This window comes from Anopheles stephensi, chromosome 3 (genome assembly GCF_013141755.1).
Source record: "Anopheles stephensi strain Indian chromosome 3, UCI_ANSTEP_V1.0, whole genome shotgun sequence".
Taxonomy (NCBI): Eukaryota; Metazoa; Arthropoda; class Insecta; order Diptera; family Culicidae; genus Anopheles; species Anopheles stephensi.
The window spans coordinates 31629646-31655068 of record NC_050203.1 but is presented as its reverse complement, the minus strand read 5'-3'; the positions used below and the strand labels follow the sequence as shown (position 1 = coordinate 31655068).

At 42.5% G+C, this 25423-nt stretch overlaps 2 protein-coding genes across 27 annotated transcripts in view; both read right to left on the bottom strand.

Annotated features, from left to right (window-relative positions):
- The window catches only part of LOC118509509 (serine/threonine-protein kinase mig-15), a 51558-nt gene extending 50898 nt beyond the window's left edge, over positions 1-660 (bottom strand). For 7 of the 17 annotated variants that reach the window (XM_036050175.1, XM_036050180.1, XM_036050181.1 and 4 more), the window contains exon 1: positions 457-622. The gene's annotated coding sequence lies outside the window, so the exon portion shown is untranslated. Of the gene's footprint in view, positions 1-456 lie in introns of all 17 variants that reach the window. The other 10 variants (XM_036050187.1, XM_036050188.1, XM_036050189.1 and 7 more) reach the window with 6 other exon arrangements.
- A 2297-nt stretch (positions 661-2957) lies between these two features.
- The window catches only part of LOC118509505 (calcium uniporter protein, mitochondrial), a 127338-nt gene continuing 104872 nt past the window's right edge, over positions 2958-25423 (bottom strand). For 9 of the 10 annotated variants that reach the window (XM_036050163.1, XM_036050171.1, XM_036050167.1 and 6 more), the window contains 5 exons: positions 20090-20318; positions 10381-10486; positions 7983-8084; positions 7682-7885; positions 2958-7608 (listed from right to left, as the gene is read on the bottom strand). In XM_036050163.1, the coding sequence (XP_035906056.1) occupies positions 7318-7608; positions 7682-7885; positions 7983-8084; positions 10381-10486; positions 20090-20318 (932 nt within the window). In that variant the 3' untranslated portion in view covers positions 2958-7317. The remainder of the gene's footprint in view (positions 7609-7681; positions 7886-7982; positions 8085-10380; positions 10487-20089; positions 20319-25423) is intronic. The other variant, XM_036050172.1, reaches the window with a different exon arrangement.

Here is a 25423-nt window from a genome sequence, read left to right as displayed (position 1 = left end):
GACTTTGAACAGAAGTTTAAAGAAACCGCACGCAAAAACACAACCACACACCGACACACTTTGCTGCTTCCGAACTGATTAGAGAGGAAAAACGCCAAATTTACACTGAACCACACACACACACATGGACGCACGCACAAACGCCCATACGCAATCCGAGGCCGATATTGGATTGGTGTTCGGTGGACACATCGAATCCTTTTCGGTACGCGATTTTGTCTACGTCGATTATTCGCACCCTGTCGCGATTGGGTGACGGGCAGCAAGACGACAAGTAAACGGGACGAAAAGAAGAAAAATCTCCCCACAGGAGGAGACAGCCACCACCACCACACCGAATGCCGAAAAGGGTGGCAACGCACACACGCACTCGCACCCGAAAACAGGCACACACGCACACACGCCGCTAATGGTTGCTATTGCCACGGCTGGAGCGAATCCCGCAACATTACGCACCGAAACACCGCAACAATAGAAGTTCCCGAATAGTTGAGGTTGATTTGCTCAACACTTGGGCACCATTAGGCCGCATGAGAAATCGACATCTTTTCTTCGCGCATTCACCACCTATGCACGCTCCGTTCACACTCACTTTGACTGACGGACTGCTTGCTCACAACTGAAGTGTACGAACACGATCGGGTCGGCTCACACCCAGCGGTAGGCAGCCATCATTCGCAGTGAGTTGGAGAGATGGTCGTGCCAATGTAAGAGGCTCGGGTAGCCATGTTGAAGATTCCGATTGGCAGAGAAAGTGGGAAAATATTAGCAAAAATGAATAGATTAAATAGGATTGATTTACTGGTTTTGATAACAGAAACACTTATTTGGACTTCAAATTAAAAATTTAATTTTTTATCATAACCTCTCTGGACATAGAAGCGAAGGGATGCATGGAACGCTGATTAGGCGCTGTTTAAGAGAGTTCAGAGCTTTAAGGTAGCTTTTCCTCTGATTTCGAATTACTGCTACAAAAACTGTACTAGCGCGATTTCTTCTGCTTCTTCTGACGATTTAACACTTTTTTACACATTATTACAAAATGACTTGATAATAAGAGAAGAAGAGAATCATTCTTCAAACTGAATTCCAACACATCACTTGCTTGCCCATCCCTACCATATGTTTTTTGACAACAACACTTTTGCGCTCTCGTGCTTGCTCTGAACAAAATTGAGAGCGGCTGTGAAATGTCATATTCTCTTGACAGCCCGTCGACTTCAAACGAACGATTCGAAATGACGGTTATTATGAATCTCCAGTAAATGAATGCAAAAAACCCTTTTTTTTCGAACGCAAAAAGTGACACCAGAGACCAGTACACGATTGTTTGTAACAGGATTTGTTTGTAATTTTGTTTTTATTTTCATTGAGATAGCATTTTTCTTTCACAACGGTAGGGGTAACTTAAATCGGTTTATAGCTCGACACACCGCATTGCGAGCTTACTTACGTTCAAATAGGAAATAGAAGTAAAATAATTACATGAAAAAAAGGTTAATCTCATTAGTACATTAGTTTGCTGTTTTACGCGTGGGTCAAAATGTAAATTTCCGCTCGTGGTTAGTGTGTGGCTGGGGCGGGATTTTGAAAACCGAACCCATTAAAAAAAAAACAAAAAGGTTTATATTAGCAGCAGTTAGTAGTGTGTAGTAGTTTCGTTATTATTTATACTATAAGAGTTTTGGGTTTTCTTAATTAGTTTAATGGGTTTTGTTTTTCAACGCCATTTTGGATCGCGTTGTTTGCTTTTAGTAAGATCACTCATTCGTACGCTAGCCTACTAGGAGGAGGAGAAGGAGGAGAAGGAGGGGAGAAACATACGCACACGCAGGGCAGGTCCCGTTGTGTGTCGCTGCTGGCCTTCGAAACGTGGCCCCCGTCAAACGTGTGTAGTAGCAGTGTGAACACATTCGCTGTCGACGGTGACTAAACACTGTGAACGAGAGTGTTTTTGTTTGTTTCTTCCTTTAGGCTACATGAACCGTCCTTTCGTCTACTCAACATGTCCGAATCTCTACCGTAAGATCATTATCCGCATCGGGAATTGAAACGGAAACGACTCCATTTTCTCCTACCGAGAGCCATTGCCAACGCTACCATAATAGTTACACTACCGGCACTAATTATATGTACAAACAAACGTCTCTCGCGACTTTTCTCCTCCTAACGGCCCAAGATACAAGCAGAATCCGAAAAAGGGGGAAACGGAAATCGTAGGTAAAGTTGCAGTAATGGCAACGGGTGTACTTAAAAATGGTGTCCTTAGTGTTTCACCACCATTTTCTTCTAGGAATTCATCCACCCTGCGGTCGGTTTGGTTTTAAAGGTAGATAGGAAAGAAAGTTGATACAGCCCGAGCGGTTTCGATTATTCTTCGTAGTACTTACTATCGCTATCGTTAAATTTGTTAGTTGTCCTCCACCACGTAGTGTTTCTGGCTTTGCAGCCTTTGACGAACAAGTCCACTTTACACGAGGATTACTTAGTTTCCGTTGCGGCTTTGCGGCTTATAATACTTTGCGGATACATATTATTATAAATTGCGCTCTGCACCTCCACAAATCGGGGAGGTTCGGGGCCTGTTGCGCTTCCCTTTCCTTCGCCCATTTCGCGCTCGGTTTCTATCATACTGTGGTGTCTTCTTTTGTATTTCTTCTGTTTTGTTGTTTGCGTTTTTTCTTATTTAATTCTTTTATCCTGATCCTGATTTTCCTTTTTTCTACCTCATTTATAGTGCGTCTTATACGAGTTTGTTAAATCAATTCACGGCTGTGTTTGAAACTTGTTTCATTCTTCCTTTCCGCGCTCTACATTGCTTACTTAATAATGCACACTGCTTCTCGTTAACAAACTGTACGTTTTGTGCTTTTCCGGCTTTTCCTCCTCCTATTCCCTCATTGTATTTTCTCTTCTATTTAGTTTTTTGCTCTATAATATAGATCTTTCTCCTTTTGTTTTTTTTTGCTAACTTTTACTGTTAACCTCCCATAAGTGGTACTACAGCTGCGAAAGTGAGGAAGGAAAGTGGGACGAAAAACTCACCAGATTTATGTATATATATGTTCACTAGCTTAGAAAGGGACCGAAAGTAGGTAGAACTGTTCCGGTTGTTCTTCTTCGTGTGTGTGTGTGTGTGTTATAAGTTGGCACTTGATAAAAGGGTTTCTTATTTCGTTTTAAGTTAACGGGACTAGTATCTTGGTTTGTAGTACTCGCTTGTAGCGTAAGACAATGCCGTCAGATGTTCATAGTGGAAAAGAGTGAAACAAAATGGAGATAGGGCTTGAACTAGATATATTCTGGATGTCTGGAAGTAGAAGATTAACTATCAATTAAAACGTCAGCTATCAGTTCTGGGTTTGTGGAGCTAGCTATAGAAGGGAAGTGTTACGCAGTTACGTAGAAAACAGCGGGGACTCCGTAACGAACAACTACAAACGATCGCACAAGGAACGCACTGGCCAAGATATGTGGGCAAAAGGTTAAGGTTAAGGTGCTTCTAGATGATACTACTGTGGACTAGCGTAAGGAGCCAGAACAAGTGGGGGAAAGTGCGAGGCCTCTTTCAACAGCACTAACTAGAGAGATTGTTTGAGATTGTTGTTGAGAGATTGAAAGCTTCCTTGGGTCTTAACGTCTATCACGTCGCCTTCGAACGATTAAGAGACGGCAAGAGAGTTTAGGCGTGGCGAGAGAAAATTCTAAGTGTCTACCAGCAGGAGCAGCAGCTTCCTGGTGAAAGCATGGCGGAGCTATAGTGGTGGTGCCGTCTGCCCCGATCAGAGTGTATAAAGAGGGCTGATTTTTTTTTGTTCTTTCTGTATTTAAGTAGGTTCAAAAATGGCTCTAAAAAGGTATTATCAAACTGTTGTTGGTTGAACCGCGTGTGTGTGTGGTCGATCTACCCGACACTACAGATCACCCCACTGAGATCACTACACAGTTTGGTTGGTCACAGGTTAACACGATAGGTTGCGCTTGTTTCTGTTTTCACTCTAGAAGGTAGTTTAGTGTAGTTTTTTTTTTCATGCAAGGTTCTCCTCTGTCCTCCTTTTTTTCCTAGTTGTACTCCTGCAGCTTCATGATGTGTGTGTGCTTAGCTTAGCTTCGAAGATTTCGTTCTGTTGGGTTTGTTTATATTAAATACTACCAAAGTCCGCTAATCCCACGAGAGCCGAGGGAATCGAGCAACGAATGAGATTTGCTATGCTTGTCGTGTATTCTTAATAGCAGCTTCATGATCGGTTAAAGCCTTCTGTTTTGTTGTTAGGAGCTGCATGCTATAAAGCATGCGCAATTCGCACTTGCAACCGTACACAGAGCGAGTAGTTTTGTGTTGAAAAGCTCGATTTTTTTAAAGTTTTGTTTAAATTTTAGATAAAGCAGGGCCACGTGATCGAGTACTGCACGAGTAGAATCGCTACAATGAAAACGAGTGTAACAACAAACAAGTGTAACTTCGAACCGAGTGCGTGTGCGTTTTTCCCTATCATTCTCACGCTCATTTTCGGTTGGTAAGACGGAAGGCAAGTTGCTCTAGAAAATGTTTAAATAGTAATTTGCCTAGCTGTGTGGAGTAGTAGTAGTAGTAGTATTATAAGTAGTAGTAGAGGTTTCGATACTTTTACATCTCCTTTCCCCGATGATAGCATTTAAGCTTTTGTGCATTTTACTTCAAAAGTAAAGTGACGTTAACTGTTGTTCTTCTGTGTTGCTCTGTTCTTCGGCTATGTTTTTCCCGCCTGCCTGCCCATTGATACACAACCATAATACTTTTCCCTCCGCCTCGGTTTTGTGACAATTTTGTTTAAGTTTCATTGGTAACGTAATAGGGTTTCTCCTTACTGCAATTGCCTTAGTATGTGTTAGGTGTTAATAATCCGGGCGATACGGGGTGATTTCTTTACTTCACTCAAATTATCACTAGCCTAATGCACACGCGCACGCACGTATAATTCGTATATGTTCAACAATATTAACAATAGTCTAAGTAGGTTTTTGCTTTGTTTTCGAGAACAAATCCATACTAGTACATACAACAAAGTACAAACAAGTTAACCCTGTCGCAGACAACCGGAGGCAGAAACTTCATATTCCAGGCAAACAGGTTACAAGGACAATTTGCAGCCAGTTTTGGAGGCTTCTATCTTTTGAATGCGTAATCCAATTGCGGTGCAATATTTTCATTAAAATTCAATTACATTTTTTGATTTCTTTTCAGTGGAGTAATTATGTCACCTCAAATCCAAGCCATAGTCATATTATGGCTCTTGAAAGTTTGCATGATTTTATACAGCAAAATGAGTAAAATAAATATTTGAGGTGCTTACAATATATGGACAACAAATTGTTGCTTCCAACAGTTAATAGGACTATAGGTCACAAGTATAACATTATTTCAGAATTTTGTTTTACACTAAGTAAAAATATATTTTAGTTTGAATTAAAAACCGTAACAATTTTGTTAGACAATCCTTTGACAAAATTGGAAAAGTACTTTAATAATTATTTTTTACCTTTTTCAATTTATGGGAACGAAAACTGACATCTTAGAACATTCATAAAATGAAAAGGCTTGGGGTTGAGGCAACGTATTTACCTTAATTGAACAAAAGCAATATTTGTTTAATTTTCAAGAGAATCTCTTCTTCTTCGTTGGCACTGCAAACTCGAGAGGTCTCGGCCAACCAATTTCTGGCTTTCTGAGACTTGATTTTACCCACAGCAAAGTAGTCAACCCTGTGTTCCTGGAGGCGGTCGGGATAGGATTTGAACACCGGTCCTGCTGTGTGAAGACCGGCACCGTTATTGCCTTAGCCATCGGACTCGGATTGTCAGGAAAAATATTACGCCAAAATTGAATTACGCTTTCAAAAGATATAAACCTCGTCAAAGCAGACAGACGTAATTTACTCAAATGAAGTAAATAGAGCCGAAAATATAGGTTTAGGTACTCTGGTAGCCGGTTGCCCTGACTAGGGTTAAAGCGGATTTAGTGCCTTTAGTGCACACACCACTGAACATACGCGTCGTACGTGTTTGTTTTCTGTTTAGCTTAAAGAAAAGGCACCGATAATGCTGAATATTTATTAATATAGCTCGATTATCCTTCCTTGTAACGCGAATTCAAAAATAAAAAAATAAAAACTAAAGTAAAAAAAACTAATAAAAATAAAATTAAACGTCGATTTATTTAAAAACCCCAATATATATTAAGAAACTAACAAAAAAAAAACATACATAGAAGCGTTTACACAGGTTTTTTCTTCAATCGTTGTTTTAAACACACTATGAACACGCTTGTCCGTACCTTTTTGTTGTTGTTAAAGTTTTAAGGGTGAAATCAAGCCCTCAGATCTCTAGCCAAGAGTTGGCTTTTCATTTCTAAAAAAAAAAAAAAATCAAAACCGGAATCAAACTGTGTGCGTTTCGGTGTGTACTTAAAGCAAAGCTTAACTTTCAATACAAACAAATGACATTCTGCTCTGGGTGTGAGATTCATTAACTGAGGCAGTACAACACTTTAGACAATTGGTTCGTAAGCAAACAAAAAAAAAACTCAAATACCGACACACTCACACACATATATGTAGTAAAACTAACAAACATTCCATTTCCGCGTACGGGTAGGGAAAATGCACAATAAACGCTACCGAGATGCAGGGAAACCGTGGTTGTGGTGCCGCCGCTATTGCATTTTCTTCGGGGGGAGGTGGTCGCGTTCATGAGGTAATTAGTTGAAATGGTTTTAATTTAAACACTGAGCATAATGCAACATTTTCAAAACAACAGATATGACAAGAAAAAAAAAGTAATAAAAAACGGCTAAACACAATGGACGCTTCCAATCGGAACCTTTTTTCCGGGCCCACCCATCGTACCGCTTATGGTTGTGCGTGCGGCGATAAGTACTGCCAGGCGACCCCCCCCCCCCCCCCCCCCACCCAAAGGGAAGATTGATTGTGAGGCATTAAGTAGTGTGTGGTAGAAGTTACGCTGCCTGGAGACACGCTTCCAAACCCGATTCTAAACTGTACACTTCCCACGGCTAAGGGTGGCCGCTTTGTGCGCCATTTCGAATAGGCTCTACAGGGGCAATCGCTTCCTCCCGGCGGGCGGGAGTGTCGCTTGCGTTACGTTCGATGTGTGACTTTTAAAATTGATTGTTGCTTGTGCGAGCTCACGCGTCGTGCTCCTTTCGCTCTGCTTTCAGCTTTGCTCTAACACACCACCATCCATCCAAGCAAAGCTCCCTTTTCGCCGATAATACAACACCACTCACATACGCATCCTTCACGGTGGTCTTTCGCGGCCCTAGTGTTTACTCTTGACTGCACCCGAATCGACCAACGGTTCGAGCGTTGCCGCCTTCAGCTGCTGCTTTTTCGCGAACGCCAGTTCGCTCGCGCTAAACGTCTTGGTCTTTGGCGGTGGGGCCGGCAGATGCATGTACAGTGGATCGCGCAGCCGCCGCAGATCGTGCTCGATCTCCGCTATCTGTCGCTTGATGTCGTTGTACTCCGCCAAATTAACGCCCGCCTTCTTGGCCGCCTTGTGCAGCGTGATGAGATGCTGGCGATCTTTCACGTCCGGTAGCAGATATTCCTAAAAGCAGGCAGCGGAAAACAGCGATGATAAATGTGATGCTAATTTATTGAGCGAACCCGCTCTACCGTACCTGCTTCGTAAGGACAAAGTAAGCGTACGCCGCCATTGCCGTACCGTACGTGACGAAGTACGTCACCGGCTCCATTATGTCCCAGGAGTACTCCCACCAGGTTAGCCGGGCGAGCACACCGAACTGTACCGACATCAGGCCCAATCCGACCCAGGTCAGGGCATTCGTTTTCCGGGCCGCCTTCTGGTCTAGTTCGCTTTTTTTCTGCAGCAAAGAAGGAAGGTAGGAAGGTAGGAAGTAGAGCGTGCTATAAATTAGCGCTGGCTAGGCTTTTCCACGAATTTTTCCTCCGCAAACTTACCGCTTCCAGTGGGCCCAGCTTTTCGTTCAGCTGCTCCAGCTTGCCGTTAAGTTCTCGCTCCTTCTGAATCTGATGTTCGCCCACGTGCAGTGCCTCGTACAGCTGTGTGAGTGAAGTAAAGCGTTCGAATTAGCTTGGTTTTCCTCTTCTCTGCTGCCGTTGTTTAAAATAATAAAGGTATTGGAAATCCTATCCCGGTAGTCGATGCTCCCACCAGGGACCAGTTTAATTTGTTCGATGGAAACGATTAATTAGCAGAAACGATTAAAATCGGTACGGGTGGAAGAGTTTTGGGATCGTTGCGCTATAGGTGGTTGGGTATTGGGCCTTTCGATTGGTATTTTCCCCGAACCGTTTTGTCCCTGTTTGGGTTGGATTTTTGGTGTTTACACAGCTTAGCTGTCAGAATTAAATTCGAACCTTTGAAGGAACACATTTGATCCTGCTTTGTGCAATAATAATACAGGGGATTTCAAATGGTAGGAAAGAACTGACGACTCTGATGGAAACGGCGGTAGTTCTTGTATAATCTCGGTATCTTCTTTGAGGTTGTTCAAAAATTTCTTAAAAGCCTTAAACTAACCTAACATAGCTTAGCGGCGAAGGAAGATAGGACTAACCAAATGATGGCAAGCCTAAGGTGCTTAGTAAACGAAGACCCTTACGAGACGCGTACGAAGACGCTTACAAAACGGCGGGACTGGGACACCTCAAACTCGCAAATGGAGTAGTTTTCGCAAAAGATTTTACACATTTATTTTAAGGGAACTGGCGGCCAACACTGTTCTATAAGGTGTAATCTGAATTACATCCTGGGACCTTAAACTCTTAGACTGTGCAAAAAAGCATACAGAGCTAAGGAAAGCCATAAACAGGCACTGAGCTGTTTCTATTCATTTATCCCAGATTTCGTGTAAAGGGCAACAAACAATGCTAGAGTATTTTATTCCTATTGGTTGAAAGCGATTTTTTTTTGTTTTTTAAAGTGGTGGAATCGCAAGGCTTATAGGACATTCTAAGATAGATATTCTAAGAATATTTATCGGTTTAAAGCTAAGAAAGCCGTTTCAGCCGGTTTCAGAATTCAGAAAGCCGTAGCATACTATTGTCAATTTTTGAGTTGAATAATATAGGGCAGGTGGATCTCGAAAAGGACACAGCTTTATGAATTTCTTAACGCACGAGAAGAAAAGAAAGAAGGATGTGAGCGTTAGATCAACGTTCTTCCAATAAATCTAGTCCAAGCCACTAGCAAATGAATTCATATTCAGCAACCCACAAGCCGGGTGAACGATAGCTACAAAACATTTGAATAACTTTTATCTACATCGTGCATTTCTTAAACTAATATATATGTATGTTCCACCAACGCTGATCATAATCATAATGCGCCACATATTTCATCTATATTAAATTTAAAATACAATATTCATCTAGATGATCCTCACAGGTTCCATGTACATAGAAACTAGATTTGAGCGTCTAGCCTACAGGAAAGTCCTCCAAAATTTTCAATAAGAGTCTAGGTTTGGTTAAACTGAGTCACAACGTCTAAGAAGTCCCAGAAGTCGCAAGAATCCGTCTAAGGTAGCTCAAAGTCCTTCAGGCGTTTCCTATCACGGATTGATCTGGTAATCGAAGCCTGTTGAATTGCTGACTATGACGCAGTTAAAAAGCGTGAGCTCTTGAACGAATAGTCAGATGACTGGAGATTGAGAACGGAAAATGATCCAGACAAATAAAAGGAACACATTCATCAATCGAACCAATGGTTATTGACCATTACCCTGAGTTGATGGCTTTCCCTGATCAACTTCAAAAATTCTGCCTATATAGGGACCAAGGCTGATTAATATCACGAATATATTTGGAATACACACGAAAGCCAAGTAAAAAAGGTCCTATTTTCTAAAATTCACTACCAAAAATAATTCTAGAGCTCCTATGAAACACACATCACTTCGAAAAGCAATTCAAAAACTGGTCTAGCACTTAAAGCTCCTTCACTTACTGTTTAACACCTTTTCCATTTCCTGACCATTACTTGAAGTGCTTCACTTCCACCCTAGTAAGATATTCGCACTTGAGCACCCATTGCCATTCACTCACTGCTAAACAAATCCGCATTTGCATTGCTCTCGTACTGCAAGAGCAAGAAGACAGAAAACGGATCCACATTGCTCTAGCGAACAGGGCTCGAAGAAACGGAGCGTTCAGTATTTAAGGAATTACAAATGGAGCAAAGCAACAGCGAAACCACCGTCCATTACCGTGGTTGTTTTGTTTTCCTTTTTCCCACTGTTTACCGCGATGGTTTGCATTTATGAAATGAATTTTCCATTCATTTGTGTTAGCTATGGGACAGGGAAAAAGGCCCTTCCCATGCCGAGGTGCTTACCTGTGCCACGAGTGCCTGTACGTCGCCTAGTCTAGTGATTTCTTCTGAGGTAATTTTTTCACGTTTCGGTGGCTTAACGTAGTATTGTCTGTCGTTCAGATGCAGCCTGAAAAGAGTGAAACGAGACGAGGAAAAACATTAACAAAAGGCGGTGTAAGGTGAAGGTCAATGGGTAACGGGATTTTGCGTTTAATATGCTTTAAATTGTTTGATTTGATAGGTCATTTTCATTGCACACACTATTTGTCACTTTTCCTAGCTAATCGGATTAAATTGTTCATCCACCCATTATCCACCCAGTATCGTTTGCGATCAATCAGCAATGCAAAAAAAAGCTGGGAAAACACATGGGTGGGAAAATATAAAGTTTTTTTTCCTATTTCGCTCACCCATCCAGATAGCGCAATGAAACGCATTAATCCTTGTACAACAAAATGCTATCAAAACGTGAGCAGAATCGAAACGGAAGACACACCAACACCACCTGCGAATTCATTTTTAAATACTTCCTTCGTGAAGTACCGGGCGCCTCCATTGAAAAGCGCAAACGCGCGTTTTTCGCACGTCAGGTTGCCAAAAATATATAGCATAAAGCAGTGGAAAAAAAACACACACACAAACACACACTAATCGGCCCTTTACGTGCCACCGTTTTTCACATCAATTTCCTATCTAGTTTCGATGCGAACAGCAGGAGCGACGCAGCTGTTTCGTGGGGTTAACGGAAACTTTTCATTTTCCTTCCGACCGCACACAACAACATCGAAACACAAACCATCAAAAAAGCGGGGAGCGGGGCGGAAGGAAATCCGTTCATTCACCTATTCCAACGTGAGCTCTGCACTGGAGTCACACAGCAGGAATTCTAATAGAATGTGCTTTTCCTTTGCCCTATTTTCACTCAACAACAGGATGTGTTTTCGGAGGGCGAGAGGGTTTTGCCAAAGAAGATGTTAGATCAAACGGAAGCGTACGTCGATTGGAATTTCCACAGGTAAATTGGTCGGGTCGCTGAAGAATGGAGGACGGAGTTTGGGTTGGGGAATTTATGGGCGAGCGATATTGTCTTTAAAGCGGCGTAAGAGTGCTTAAGACTCACAGTGAAGATGTATACCACTAGAAATGTTTTATGCAAATGCAACAAAGAGCTTTTGTCTTGTGTCCTACATAAATTTAAGTTCTAAATTTAAAGATTTTTAATACCAATTTATCATTCAAAATGGGGTTGAAAAAGCGTGTGCTTCCAGTGTGCGCAGTTACACATACAGAGACAAAAGCGAGAAGACATCCCAACCGCATGCTCATTCATCTAAAAGCTTCCCAATTTTGCTTCAAGACGCTTGCGGTTGGCTTATAAACGACCAAGCATAAAAGCATTCCCCCTTCGATATCGAAAATTTGCATTCTGCTGCTCGATCTTGGTGAGTAATTACTACCGTACGATAGATATGTGGCTGTGGAAGCTGCAATGACTTCGGAAAGCAACGTCGGATACCTATCGAAACGACGAATGGAAAGATTTATGGCGCAATTTTAGGACCAAACCAGATGGATAGTCTCGCCTTCAGTACGTGGTGCAAATTTAGTTTTCTCAGGGCAGGGAATACCCTCTTTTTTTGTTGCTGCCCTTTGGATTACTTCCCTGGTTGCTCCGGAGGACCTAAAGTGGGAAATAAAAACAAAATTGTACCGGGCATCCCCATTTTCACAGTTGTGTAGTCGTACGTAGCAGAAGAAGCCTGCCAGTACGGATCGTATTCTCGCGCGAGATGTAATCGATCAAGTGGATTGGAATTAATGACACGGAAAGTGTGAAAGTGAACGCGGGTAAAGAATATGGGTGAAGTGAAGTGATTAGCCCCCCGTGCGGTTGACAGCTAATTAATGTAATGCTTTGCTCGAGTGGATTTGATTGAATCTTCTGGCTGGCGAGGGAGAGATTTGGTCAACGCGATCCAGACACTTGTCGCCGGGAGAATATGATGGATGACACCGATAGGGATGTGATAGATACAGCCACTTTCGATAAAAGCTTTAGAGCGTTTGGATAATGTAGTGAGTTTTGGTGTACACAAGTGAGTGAGGTTACTCACTATTAACAAATTGTTATTGACTGTTTAAAAATATCGCTGCTAACAGACATTACGCTTTGATAGCAATTCAAAACCGTCCAGGATTCACTTGATTGCGTTTATCTGCGTTTTTGATGGGCCAATAAGTCCATCTCTCCATGACTCTGGCCCACCGAATAGAGTTATGATTGGTTATAACTTTAAGAGCATCGATACTTTGCCACTTGTTGACATAGATCTCCGACTAAAAATGACTAGCTACATCAGCGCTCTAGCAGGATAAAACCACAAATTATGGTCAGTTGTCATCACCTCAGCGCAGTGGTGGGTCAAGATATTTGGAGGACCACGAACGGAATAGCAGTTGACACCCCGCTAATTGTGATATTAGTGGGAAACAACAGGTTTGTTTAGGGTCGACGAGGCCCCGAGGTAAACGACGAGGCCCCGAGCAGACGCTCCTTCCGCTCCTAGGTTGATCCACCACTGCCTCAGTGGTTGGCAGCCATTTGCCAGGAAAACAGCAAAACTCATCCAAGGTAAATACCTTGCGCATTTTGGTATATTGACTTTCTAACGATGGAAAGCAACTAAGTAGCAGTCGTGTGAATTGGCCATTTCACAAATTCAACAATTTCACCTAACATGTTTGACGGTGACGGATTGAATGGAGGACGGAGTAGCCAGACGCATCGGATCTCACCGGCTGCCAGGAATAAGGGGCCTCGTATTTGGGGCTTCCTTTTGCAAGTTTCTTACTAGGGACTACACATAAGCGGCCTAATTTCATGGTTTTAGGGGGGGTCCCTGATTAGGGGCCTAGTCTTAAGAGCCTCGCGGGACTCCTTGCAAATAAGGCGTTTTGTGTAAGGGGCCTCGTAGAAGGAGCCTGATTCAAGGGATCTCTTATCAGAAGCCTAGTACATAAAGCTACGAAGTGTGTGCTATATCGCAGATGCAAGAACCAACCTGATACCTCATGTGAACCATGTGTAGCAGGAGCCTTTAGATTCATTCTGCTTAGGGCTTCCAAAGGGCTTGATGCTCCGCTGACATACAAGTAACTATTCTTAACTTAATTTATTTATTTATTTATTTATTTGCGCGTTTTATAAACGCGTATATTTTATAAACGCGTGAAGGTAGTTAAGCTTGAGCTTCTGGATCAAATGAAGCTTATATCGATGCACACCGTAACCTTCTTGTCTCATAATGTAACAAGGTCAAGTATGCGAGATGCAAAGTTGGGGCGGTCTGATGGCGCCAGTCTTGACAGGACTGGATTTTAAATCCCATCCAGACCGTCTCCCCGTACGCAGAGCTGACCTTGCTACGGGTAAAATCAAATCACAGAAAGCCAGAAATGGCAGACCGAGACCTTCGAGGTTGTTGTGCCAACGAAGATGAAGTTCTTGTACTCAGCTCGAAACCAGCTGTCAAGGCCATCTCTACCACACTTACGCGTACATAGGCGACATTCTTGGCGGATCGTGTCTTTCTGTGACTTGGGTTTCCCCGTAGTTGGTTAGTCCGGCCTGCATATGGGGAGGTGATCTGACCGAGATTCGAACTCCGGTCCTGGCGTGTAAAGACAGGCGCCGCAATTACAAACAGTTTTATAAATATTTAAGGGTGTTGTTGAATGCTATAACTATCTTTAGCAATTTGTCAACATTCCTTTGAGGGTCGGAAAGAAAGGATTCCTCTCGTGAGTCGTATGTTTAACCCTGTAAATATCAAAATAGAGTACAAGCTTTTTTCATCTAATACACTAAACAAGCCATTTAACATGATTAATTAGCTCGATCGAAAGAACACATTGCCATTGTGATGTTATTGACAGCAGGGACCAGTGCATGTGGCCGATCGGCACACACATTGCTAAAATACCAATCATTGGGATTATTAATTACATCCTGCGTTACGCAGCTGTCCACACACACACACACACACACGCTGAAGGACGTGGGAAAAGCAATAAATTATAACAATCAAGCCCACAGGCCACCACAGACCGCGTGCTTCCGTGGAATGTTTGGTGTACTGGACGATACCCTGGCTGTGGGAAAACCTCTCACCATCTATGGTGAGTGTTCACAAAGGACTCCAAAAACAAACTTCTCCCCATGGGGAGAAAACTAATTTCGTCACTACGGATCGAAACGTTCCACGATAAGAAGGAAAGCGGCGGTGTTTTTTTTTATTGTGAAGGTAGTACAGTACAATCGAACATTCATGGGGAGGAAAATCTAAAGTAGAAACCATGAAAATTTTCCCCGATAATCCGGTAGCGAGAGTGCTTATGGACGATGATTTGTGCCAAGTGGAGGATAAAAAAAATATTCTCGTGAGTGAAATAGACCCCCATTTCCCAACCCGCTCCCACTCACCTTTCCGTGGGTCTTTTCCGGCGCGTTGGGGCTTGATTTTCATCTCAAAGCTCACAAACCGGACTGATTTTGCCAACCAGACCCGGAATGAAATTAATCCACCCTGTGCAGAAAGGGGAGATTCCTCCCATTGGTGGATGAGGGGGGGGGGTGTGATTGGGATGAAAGCCACCGCTTCCCTTGAGAATGTGCGGCACCGGCTGAAACCAACTAACCATCGGGTCCAATCAAAAAACCAATCTAATTTTGACTTTCCCTTCCAGCCGATTGCACCATGGCGCCGGTCAGGTGTTATGATGGGGGCGGATTATTTAGATGAGTTGGGTGGGGGGGGGGGGGAGGGCTGGCGAGAACCGCGCGGGTGCGACGGTTTAGTTATCCGATTCCGGACATGCCGATGGATCGATGGATTTTCTTTTGCACGGTGTTGGGGCATCTAAGCTTTCCCGAAAGAGAGAGACAGATAGCGAGAGAGAGAGAGAGAGAGAGAGAGAGAGAGAACAAGAGCCTGGAGATCCCCAGACTCGAGTGAGCAAAATGAGCAGACAATTTTCTCACCGCATGGTTGGCCAAAGCTAACGTGTTTGGGTTGGATTGTGGGTGGCACGGAACAACCACCAACAGCAACGAAAAAAAAAATCATCGAAGGATGGAATTTTCGGAAACCGGCGGTTTATCTGGCTCATCAAACGAAGTTTGTCGAAGCAACGGTTCATTTGGTCGTGGCCATGGTCATGGTTGGTAATATTAAATTTAGCATATGGATAAGAAATGGCATCTAATGCTTGAGGATGCAGTATGGCAACGATTGAACTGCTGAAATGTTCCCCCACAGTGCACAAGGGTTGAGCTTATCCTTATGATGCTATCTGTGTCCTTATGTTGTTGACAGCTGGTTTTTAGATGTCTGGCAAGCTTTCCAATGAAATCGACCACCCGTTTTTTTCCTGCTGAAGTTCCCTTAATGTTTACTCGTAGCCGGATAGTCAGACTGATTTAGGCCTGATTTATTGGAGGAGGAGTAGAGCAAGAGAAGTGCAGTAAACGACAGTCAGATGGCCAATATGAAGGTTAAAAAGCTTAACGAAAGACGAAACGAAAGAAATAGTGCTCTCGTCGTCGGATAGATCTGCGAAAAGGTTTAAGAAATAAAGCCATATTCCATTGCTCATTACGAGATTTCTCCTATTCGTGAGTGATTTTAAAGCTAGTTTAGACCACATCTACTACATCTAGTAAACGCCCTACTGCTGGTTCCCCTATTATTTATAATTTACTAATATAAACATTTGTTTGCCGCCATGGCTGAACAAACACATGAAGCTAAACGGCGTAAAGGTGGTGTGGCAGATTGTGAAGCACTGGTATGTGAGGTTCGGGGATGTAAGGAGAGATGATCGGAAAGCGGATGTGGATGTAGACATATAGACGTATAAAGAAGGGGTCATTATGGCCGAAGCACGTACGCCGGGACACGATAGCTTGCCGAGCACGGGGTCGGAGTGATCGGGTGGGGTCGTATAGGTCTATCCGGTACAGGAGATCAGGATCGTTGGTAACGCGGAGTAGCAGGCCAGCGATGAACACGGCACTAGCCACAGACCGCCGCTTCTCTAAAGATGCCAACCTCAGGAGTTGACATCGGGGGTTGACATAAGGAGGAAGCGCCTGATTGGAGGAGCCGAGGAACCTACGGATAACTAGTCTGGTGAAATAGCGCTGCATTTGTTCCAAGCTGAAGCTGTGGGAGACAAGAGGATGCTCCCGTATTTAAGGATGGACCTATCCAAACTTCAGACATAAGGGGTCAGTGATATCGACGGACAATTTGCGAATAAGCCCCGGGGTTTTATACCCTATTTTATATTATTTCCTTTTTTAAACTCGCCATGCTCCAATGGGCTAGATATGTTATGACGACCCAGTTCGTAACGCCCTTTTAGACCGACCACATGGACAGAGGAGGCGTGTTAGGCCCAAACAGAGATAGAGTAGTAAGTAACTTTCTAAGTAAATTAATGAGTACAATATCGTTTATACTGTAATATTGCTGAAAGATGCAACTTGCGCAGCGACTGTTGTTTAAAGTTACACAATTGCATTTTCAAGCATAATTTCTGATCTATCTATTTATCTATCTACCGATCTATTCCACACTCATGCGGTGGTATACATATTGCGAGTTCCTTATTGCGGACAAATCCTTCGTCACAAAAGCACCCCACGGGACACGTTGAAAGACAGGGCGTTCTTGCAGAATCTCCACATTTTAATTCACAGTTCCCGCATTCACTATAATGCTCGTTGCGTGGACAGACTGGTTGGTAGGCATTATGAAAGATAATTCAATTGGAAGTTGGAGTTGGTGTGTCTACTATAAGTACAATTCAAAGTCTTACTTACTAAGCTGAGTAAGAGCTGTAAGCGGCGTCAAAGCAACAAGCAAAAGAACCAGCATCGACCTCATTTCGGAGCATGTGTACGTTGTAGCTAAATCCTCAATAACAACTAAACATGCGGTCGACTACAACACGGACCATTTTATATGCAAACGAATTAACGTGGCGTGCCGAACGCATTCGTTAACTCTTTCGTTTCGTTCTTTAATTTTTTAAACATTTTCTTCTCTGGTCAAAAGATTAACCTATCGATTCGTTTCTTGTACAAGCATCTAAGGGGCATATGTAATCTCATTCCTCACTCGACCGTTTGCATGCATTGAGCAATAAAATGATTCATTTAGAAATTAAACACCAGTCAGTTTCTAAAGTTAAAGTTACAATCTCGAGAGGTCTCGGCCTGCCAGTTCTGGCTTTCTGTGACTTAATTATATCCGCAGCAAAGTAGTTAGCTCTGCGTACGGGGAGACGATCTGGATGGGATTTGAGCTCCGGTCCTGCCGTTATCGCCTCGGCCACCCGACCGCCCTGCTTTCGTTAGAAACGACCACTTGCTGCAAAGTGAATGAGGCATTGTAATATTTTTGCTCTTGTCACTTCTGATCATATGGGCACTTCTGATTCCCACTGGGTTATATTCCAGTGTTCCTGTGAGGCTTCTTTTGTGATAAAGCTACAAATTACATCGTAAAGGACTTTTGCTATTCTTGTGCTGTTTGCACATCACACCATTGTATTATATTACCTGCAAGTGTTCCAGTGAAGGCACATCTGCTTGCACCAGCAGGATGTAGATGGAAACTGTTCAATATTATTTCTGAGAAGCAAGATGTATGTGTGCCGAAGTATTAAACGTATATTTGCACGGTAGCATCGTACATTCAATACATCGTCCATCAAAAGACCTAGTTGACAATACGGCTTCAAGTCGTCATACTGGAATTATAAATAATAAAGGACCTTGTTATCTAAAGCGCCTTGTCGTTAAATACTCATCCACCCATAGAGATCGTAGTCGTGGGACTACGACGCCGGCCTTGAAACAGCAGGACCGGAGTTCAAATCCCATCCAGACCGCTTCTCCGTACACAGGGTTGACTACCTTGTTACGGGTAAAATCAAATCACAGAAAACCATAGGCATGACCTGAAGAGGTCGTTAGGTCAACAAAGAAGAAGAAGAAACATCTTGGTCGTAGGGGCTAACAAACATTGTCGTCAGAAGATTCTGATCATCCGAAGACTCTGTAATATAATGGGATCTTGGGCTCAATAGACTTTAGGAATTAATCACAGTGTTTTTAGCACCACAGACCTTCTCATCTCTGGATTTGCCATTCTTTAGCTGGATGGATGATTGTGGCTTAAGAGAAACAGAACTATCTTCTATCAAAGGATTATTGCAACGTACAGTTAGGATCGTTCGAATCAGATTACCTCGAAATAATACAAATAATTCGTTGAGCATGGCTTCCATTCGACGAATTTAAATTCGCTCCAGAACGATTAGTGTGTCAGCTGTTCTTTTGCAGCAATTTACTAATAAGCAAATTATTCTTTAATCATTCATCGCTCAGTAAGTGTTTCGCTTAGCGCCCAAGAATGGAAATACTATTGGGTAATCAGAATAGGAAACTGTAAGGCCTTTTTGCATCTCATGCTAAGCCTTTCTTGCTCATACACTCAAGTGAAATTGTTTGGGAAGATGGCCTATATGATCCTATTCCTAATATTATACTGCAGATTTGTACTAGAGTTGTGCCCGAGTATTCACTCTAAAGGTTGAACGGGGAGACGAATTTCATAAATAGTTGCTTTAGTTATCACTTTCGATGATGATCTAAAGAAGTATTTATCATCTGTGTTCTGCGGAGGACAAGACTCGGTTAAGATTTGAATCCAGATCAGGCACGTTATTGCTTCGTACATCACTTATTATAAAAATCTTCTTCAGCATATATATATTCACAAACCCAAAACTATTTGTTACACGCCTCATACGATTTAATTAGATCCATTGAATCGTGTTTTCCGAAAAGTTGTACTATCGCTTTTAAACCAATAAACTGACTCCTTAAACGAACTCGCCCATTCCAAACGCAGTCAACACTTTTGGTGCTCAACAGCCTTTCTCGAAATAATTGCATCTTCCTTGGAATAAATCTGCTTAATGAAAAGATCTTTCCGGCAGGCAGCAATTCGATGGCGTTGAAAGTTATCGTCAACTCTCTTAAGGCAAGATGGCACTTTCCTGAACTTCCTTCGACGGCGGAAGTAAGCACAACGAAGAAGGAGAAATAGTTTGTGATCGGTTGTAGAGCGGGCTGTTGAATATAGATGATGCGACGGTTCTACCGTAAAATGAGCTCCCGTTTCTCTATTTGCACTTTCACCGAACAAATCGAACTTGATGTAAAAAGAGCATGTAACAAGAAACTGTGACGGAAGGAAGCATCGATGGGGAACGATGGGAGTGCTACCTCCGCGTACATTGAGCACCCGATTCTCAAGCCGTTTCTAAGGAGCAATTTAGCATTCAGTTTGAAGCAAAACGGTGAAGACAAGGGTACATTGTTACGGTTCGAACCATGTAAGATGGAAACCGGGCCGATAAGGACCGCCTTCATGTCGGAAAACGGAAATTTAATCAACAAAGTGCATCTTCTGCCTATAATCGACTAGAAAGATATTGTATTGTCCAGCCGGCCGCTGGCCGGTTCACTTCACTTGTCGCAACCGATAATGGTGCGCGGTCACGAAATAAGTCGACTTCCGTACCCTTTTTACTTTGAAGTACGTGGCGCGCGCGCGCCTGAACGGACATCTGGTGTAAGTCTAACGCTACTCACCAAAACTCGTCGTCCATCAGGTTCTCGATGGAGCACGCGGCCGCTATCCGGACTCCTTCACGGTTGAGAATGGCTGCCCGGTCGATGCCACGGTCCTCCACCTTCAGCATGTCGAGAAAGTCGCCCACACAGTGCGTTACCGGTCGCAGCGTAAACTGGCAGCGTTCGTTCCGCGAGGGCAGTGGCACGGTGACGTGGGGCAATCCGCGATAGTACCGGACGCTTACTTCTGGAAAGAAAGGCAAAAGAAAAAAAAACACGCCGCCGTTAAGAGAAAGGAATTTCAATCAATCGAACACGCAACGGAGACTGCTGCCGAGTGCGCGAATTTCAAAGGAAATGCCTCGAAGTCTGGAAAAGCTGAGCTTGGTGTAACCGTTTACTTTTATGACATTTTTACAAAAGCTTATCAGATTTTGGAGCCATTTCTGGGAGGTATCTGGGGGCTACGTAGGGATAGGTTATGGAATTATGAACGAGTTAGAGAAATTAGAATTCCAAAAATAGGAAGGGTGGAATAAAAAAAAACTGCTTTTCTCTCGGTTGTACGGCAAGCTTTTGGTTTCTTTGAAGTGGGCACAAGTAATTGAAAATGTCATATACAGGAAACGCTCAATGTGCGAGAGTGAGAAAGGAACCGTGGAAGGGAGAATAATCCGAGAAAAAAGACTCTTAAAAGGGAATAAAATCATACAAAATGGTAAAAAATAAGCAAACTTAAAGCAACATAATTGTAAGTCCTTAACAGCCTAAAGAACTGTTCACATTGAGCTATTGCTAGAAAAATAAAAGGAAAAATAGTAAAGCAATATGTATTGTCAAAAACTAAACAATAATTACCAAAAAATGACAATACTGCGCAAGCCGTCATACCGAAATTATAAATAAATAATTACCAAACTATCAAGCCAAAACAGAAAGCAGAATGAGAAATCAACTAATAAACATTATAATAAAAAGGAGTTTAAAGCTCCAAGAAAGACTTTAAAAAGAAGTGTTAACAAAACATTTTTAATAAAAACAATAAAAGTCCCCGTCCTCCTCTAACGATTCCTGCACGCCACACAACTTTTAGCTCTAACGACCCGCTACTGGCTTGTTTCCGACACTTCAATGCTCTTTTTGACCATTTCGACTTCCTTTATTGCTCCTTAACTATTTTTTTTATTTTACTCTGTGCTCTTTTCTTTTCTGTCTCTTTCTCCTCTTTCTGTTTCTTGTTGGCCGTGGCTCTTTGTTATGTTCTCAAGTTCCTGCAGTCTATCATAGTTTTTACGATTTTTAATTTAAATTATAAATAACGTCCTTTCAGCGCTCGGGTAAGTGCGTGCAATATCAACGGCTACTATGACAATATCATCTGATATTTGATCTGGTATTTGATTTCCCTGTCGTCTGAGGTCGTTGCCATATCAACTAGCTTCATTTGCCATTCCATCTAAGAAGCCTACCATAAAACTGGATGCAATTGCCTTATCAACTGAAAAACCCTGTAATTAAGAAGTAATAAAAAAGAAAATGTTTTTTTTTATTCATGAAGAATGGCCTGGCCGTAAAGCATTTTGCTATTTTGAAATTTAAAATTATTAACGCAAAAAATATTCGAAACGACGAAGAAACGCCGAAATTAACAGAAATTCCTCTGAACAAGTTTAATGAAATAACAATCCTGATTGCAAAATTCCCTTAATAGTTTGATGGGTTCCATTATATGATCGTAACTGTCCACAGTCGCCTTGCAATATTTCACTTTATATTCGCAAAGTTCCCCTGTGAGTGATTCAAAAGTTCCATTATATGGATAGAAACCCTGTAATCTACAGTTGAATTAATATTCAGCATGCATTGCAATTCTTCCCTTAGTTCAGACAAGATTCCTTTGTTCGATTGTACAGTCCACTACTAGTTTAAAATATTCTACTCTCTCTCTCTCTCTCTCTCTCTCTTTTTCTCTCTCTCTCTTTTTCTCTCTCTCTCTCTCTCTCTCTTTCTTTCTTTTCTTGGCTTAACGACCTCTAAAGTCATGCCTGGCTTACTAGGCTTAAGGATACCACGTACTTCGAAAGTCAGTGCTCACTACGGACGATCCGCATAGGATTTGAACCCTGGTCCTGTCGTATAAAGTCCGGCCGTCTCGTCCGTTGTCTTCTCTACTACCGGGCGTCCCATATTCCAAATAATCTCCTTCAAAAAATAATTTTATGGACCAATACCCTACCTTGTAAAAACTGGAGAACCTGTTAAAATTTTTAAAGAAGAATCGCAATTTAACAAAAATATGTAAAAAAAATCAATGCTTTAAAATAAATAAACCATAAACCATAAAATGTTAAATAATAATAAGGAACAGATATTCTTGAAGCTGTCAAACACTAACAACAACTCTTCTTGGCTTCTTAAAGAGCTTTCAAGCCATTCAAACACAAACACCCTCAAAATGGTTCATTTTCACCTTTTCTGCCCACTCGCTGGAAAAATTAATAGAAAAGAAAGAACATTTTCACAGCCATGCTTTTCCATCCTTCCACTCGTACCGTTGCGTGTGTGTCGGTCGGAAAACATTCCACCCTTTACGGGGGCAAAAAAGAATCCTTCAGTTGTGGGTGTGTACATTGCACGATTTTTCCCTTCTTTTCAATCGTATTTGTTAAAATCTCATTTTTTACAGTTGCTTGCTTGCTGTCATTCTCTCGGTTTGGTTTTGTGAAAAAAAGGAAAGGAAACAAAAAAGTGGAAAAATTGCAAGTTTTATCCACCTGAAGAATGTTCGCTCCACCAGGGGACCGACGTCGCTCCCTGACATGAATCATTTTTCATTTTTTCATCATTGTCCGGGACATTCTTGGCCCGGTGTGTCCCTTGCCAGTTACGTTCGAGGCAGGTTACAGGTACGCGGCGTTGCTGTTGAAGGTGGCATTCGTGCCAAAGGACCGAGGATATCAACGTTGTGGCATTTTTATTTCTTTTATCGGCCAATCTAATCTCGTGGCTATTCGGCTGATTAACCCGCCAGGACGGATGGGATTTGTTGCTCGGGTAAGTTCGGGGGGACCTAGAGGGAGAACGAAAACGGAAACATTTCACCCAAAGTTCACCCCGGGATCGAGCAAACGTACACAGAAAAAAAATAGAAGAAAAGACGACCCCGTGACTTGGGTGTTTTTGAAACCATTACTTTTTGCTTCCTTCGTTGTGCGACCCGGCGTCCAATACGCTGGAACTGCGAAAAAATAAAAATGAGACGAAGAAATAAAGCATATTTCCAAAGCAACACGGTCCGGAAACATGCTTTGTCGTTTTGAATTTTGTTTCCAAGTGGCGGTTAAAAACTTTCAGCATTTGACGATCGTTACGACCATCCGGCCTGTCACAGAATCGGGCGGTCAACGTTTGTTTGGGAGTTGTAACCATCTGGTTTATAAATTATGTGTAACAGGACATAAATTTGGTAGTTTTAACGATGTTACGACGATAGGAAAATGGTGCTGTGTTGGGGCAAATGATGCTGCTGATCAAATGATCCGAACGGAGCCTCGAAGCAAATGGGGTTTGACACGCGCGCCCATCTCCGAAAGGACCGAAAGTATATGAATGCAATTACTCAGCAGATAAGCAGGGGCTTGGATTGGTGGTTTCGGAGCTTGCTTGTTTGGGTAAGCTGACTTGGTAGCATCATTTGCCAGTAAATCAAGCGTGGGAAATCAGGAGTTAATTAGCCGTGGGTTGATTTTTCCGAGGCGGGTCGGGATTATTTGCTGCACTGATGAGGGATCTTTCATCGAAGCATAAAGTGATTTAAGATTACAGATCGAAGGGATGTAACGGGCAGAATCGCAAATGAACGCGATTGATAAAAATAATGTTTATTACGCGGGAAGAGTATTCAACGCAAGCACTAAAAATAGACTAATTTTCGAGAATTGGTTTTCGAAGACCCTGAGTCCTAGCCCGTTCTTAGCTGAGGATGGTCCGGTGGTAGATACGACAACGGTCATAACACGGCAGAACCGGGGTTCTAATCCTATCTGGGCCGTTCCCCCATCGTGAGGACTGACTATCCAATTATGCGGTTTCAATAAGTTTTCTTCTTCTTCTTCCTTGGCACTACAACTTCGTGAGGTCTTGGCATGCCATTTCTAGCTTTCTGTGACTTAATTTTACCCGTAGCAAAGTAGTCAGAGCTGCGTAGAGGCAGTCTTGATGGGATTTGAACCTCGGTCCTGCCGTGTGAAGACCGGCGCCGTTATCGCCCCGGCTACCGGACCGCCCCCTAAGTCTAGTAAGCCAGAAATGGCGGGTGTGACCTTAAGAGGTCGTTAGGCCAAGAAAGAAGAAGAGGAGTCCTAGCAAACCACGTACATATTTACTGTCTTTTGTATCATGTCTGCTATACACATATAAAATATGACAGCGTTATCAATTGATTTGGATAGCTATGGTTCATTTGTCAATTATTTTGAACATGGTAGAAGTACTGCGTTTGAAGATTTGTTCTAACTATGAGACTTATTCTTTGTCTTAGGAACGGCCCAGTGGTGGAGATCACAGCGCTGCCAGTCTTCTCACGGCAGGACCAGAGAACATATCCCCCTGGACCGCTCTCCTATAGTGTCGACTAACTATCCAACTACGAGGTATCAATAATCATAGTAAACCAGCATTGGCAAGCGTCAACCAAGAGGTTGTTAGGCCAAGAAGAAGATGAGTCCTGTGCAAATATTTTGGAGAAAGGCTTATTCTGACCACCATCCTGGTAATAGCTGCTTCGAGATTTGCAACGTTTTTCAAATGCTGGATAAATATGTAGACTACTAAGACAGGGACATATTCTAGATAATCTCGTACGACTCGACATATTCAGTAAAAGCTGATAAGATACATGAAGGCTTTATTGGTTGAGGGCTTTAACTTTGTTTGAAACTTAAGTCCTTGCCCGGACCGTGAACAATATTAATATTGCTTTACAAAACGAGCCGTCCATGTCGTCTAGACGAGGTTCTCCGTGCAACAATCACTCAGATTGAGTGGCTTACATCGCTTAAAAATATGTCTCCATAATTTGAAGCGGCTTTTGACTAACCAACAAGGATCTTATCGAACTAACTAACTTTTAAGCCAAGGCAGAAAAGCAACCAATCGAGATATTCAGTATTCCCTAAAGCCATCTGGCAAAGGTACCAGCTGACCAGCAGAAGGATCACTCGAAATGAGGTTTCAATATTTTTGAAGAATTCCTTGGATGTAGAGTTCAAGCTAGATTATTAAACCATTGAGATATCTGTAGTAACTTTATTTTCGCAGCAAGGCAGTTGTATTAGCTACTTCATAGTGTAT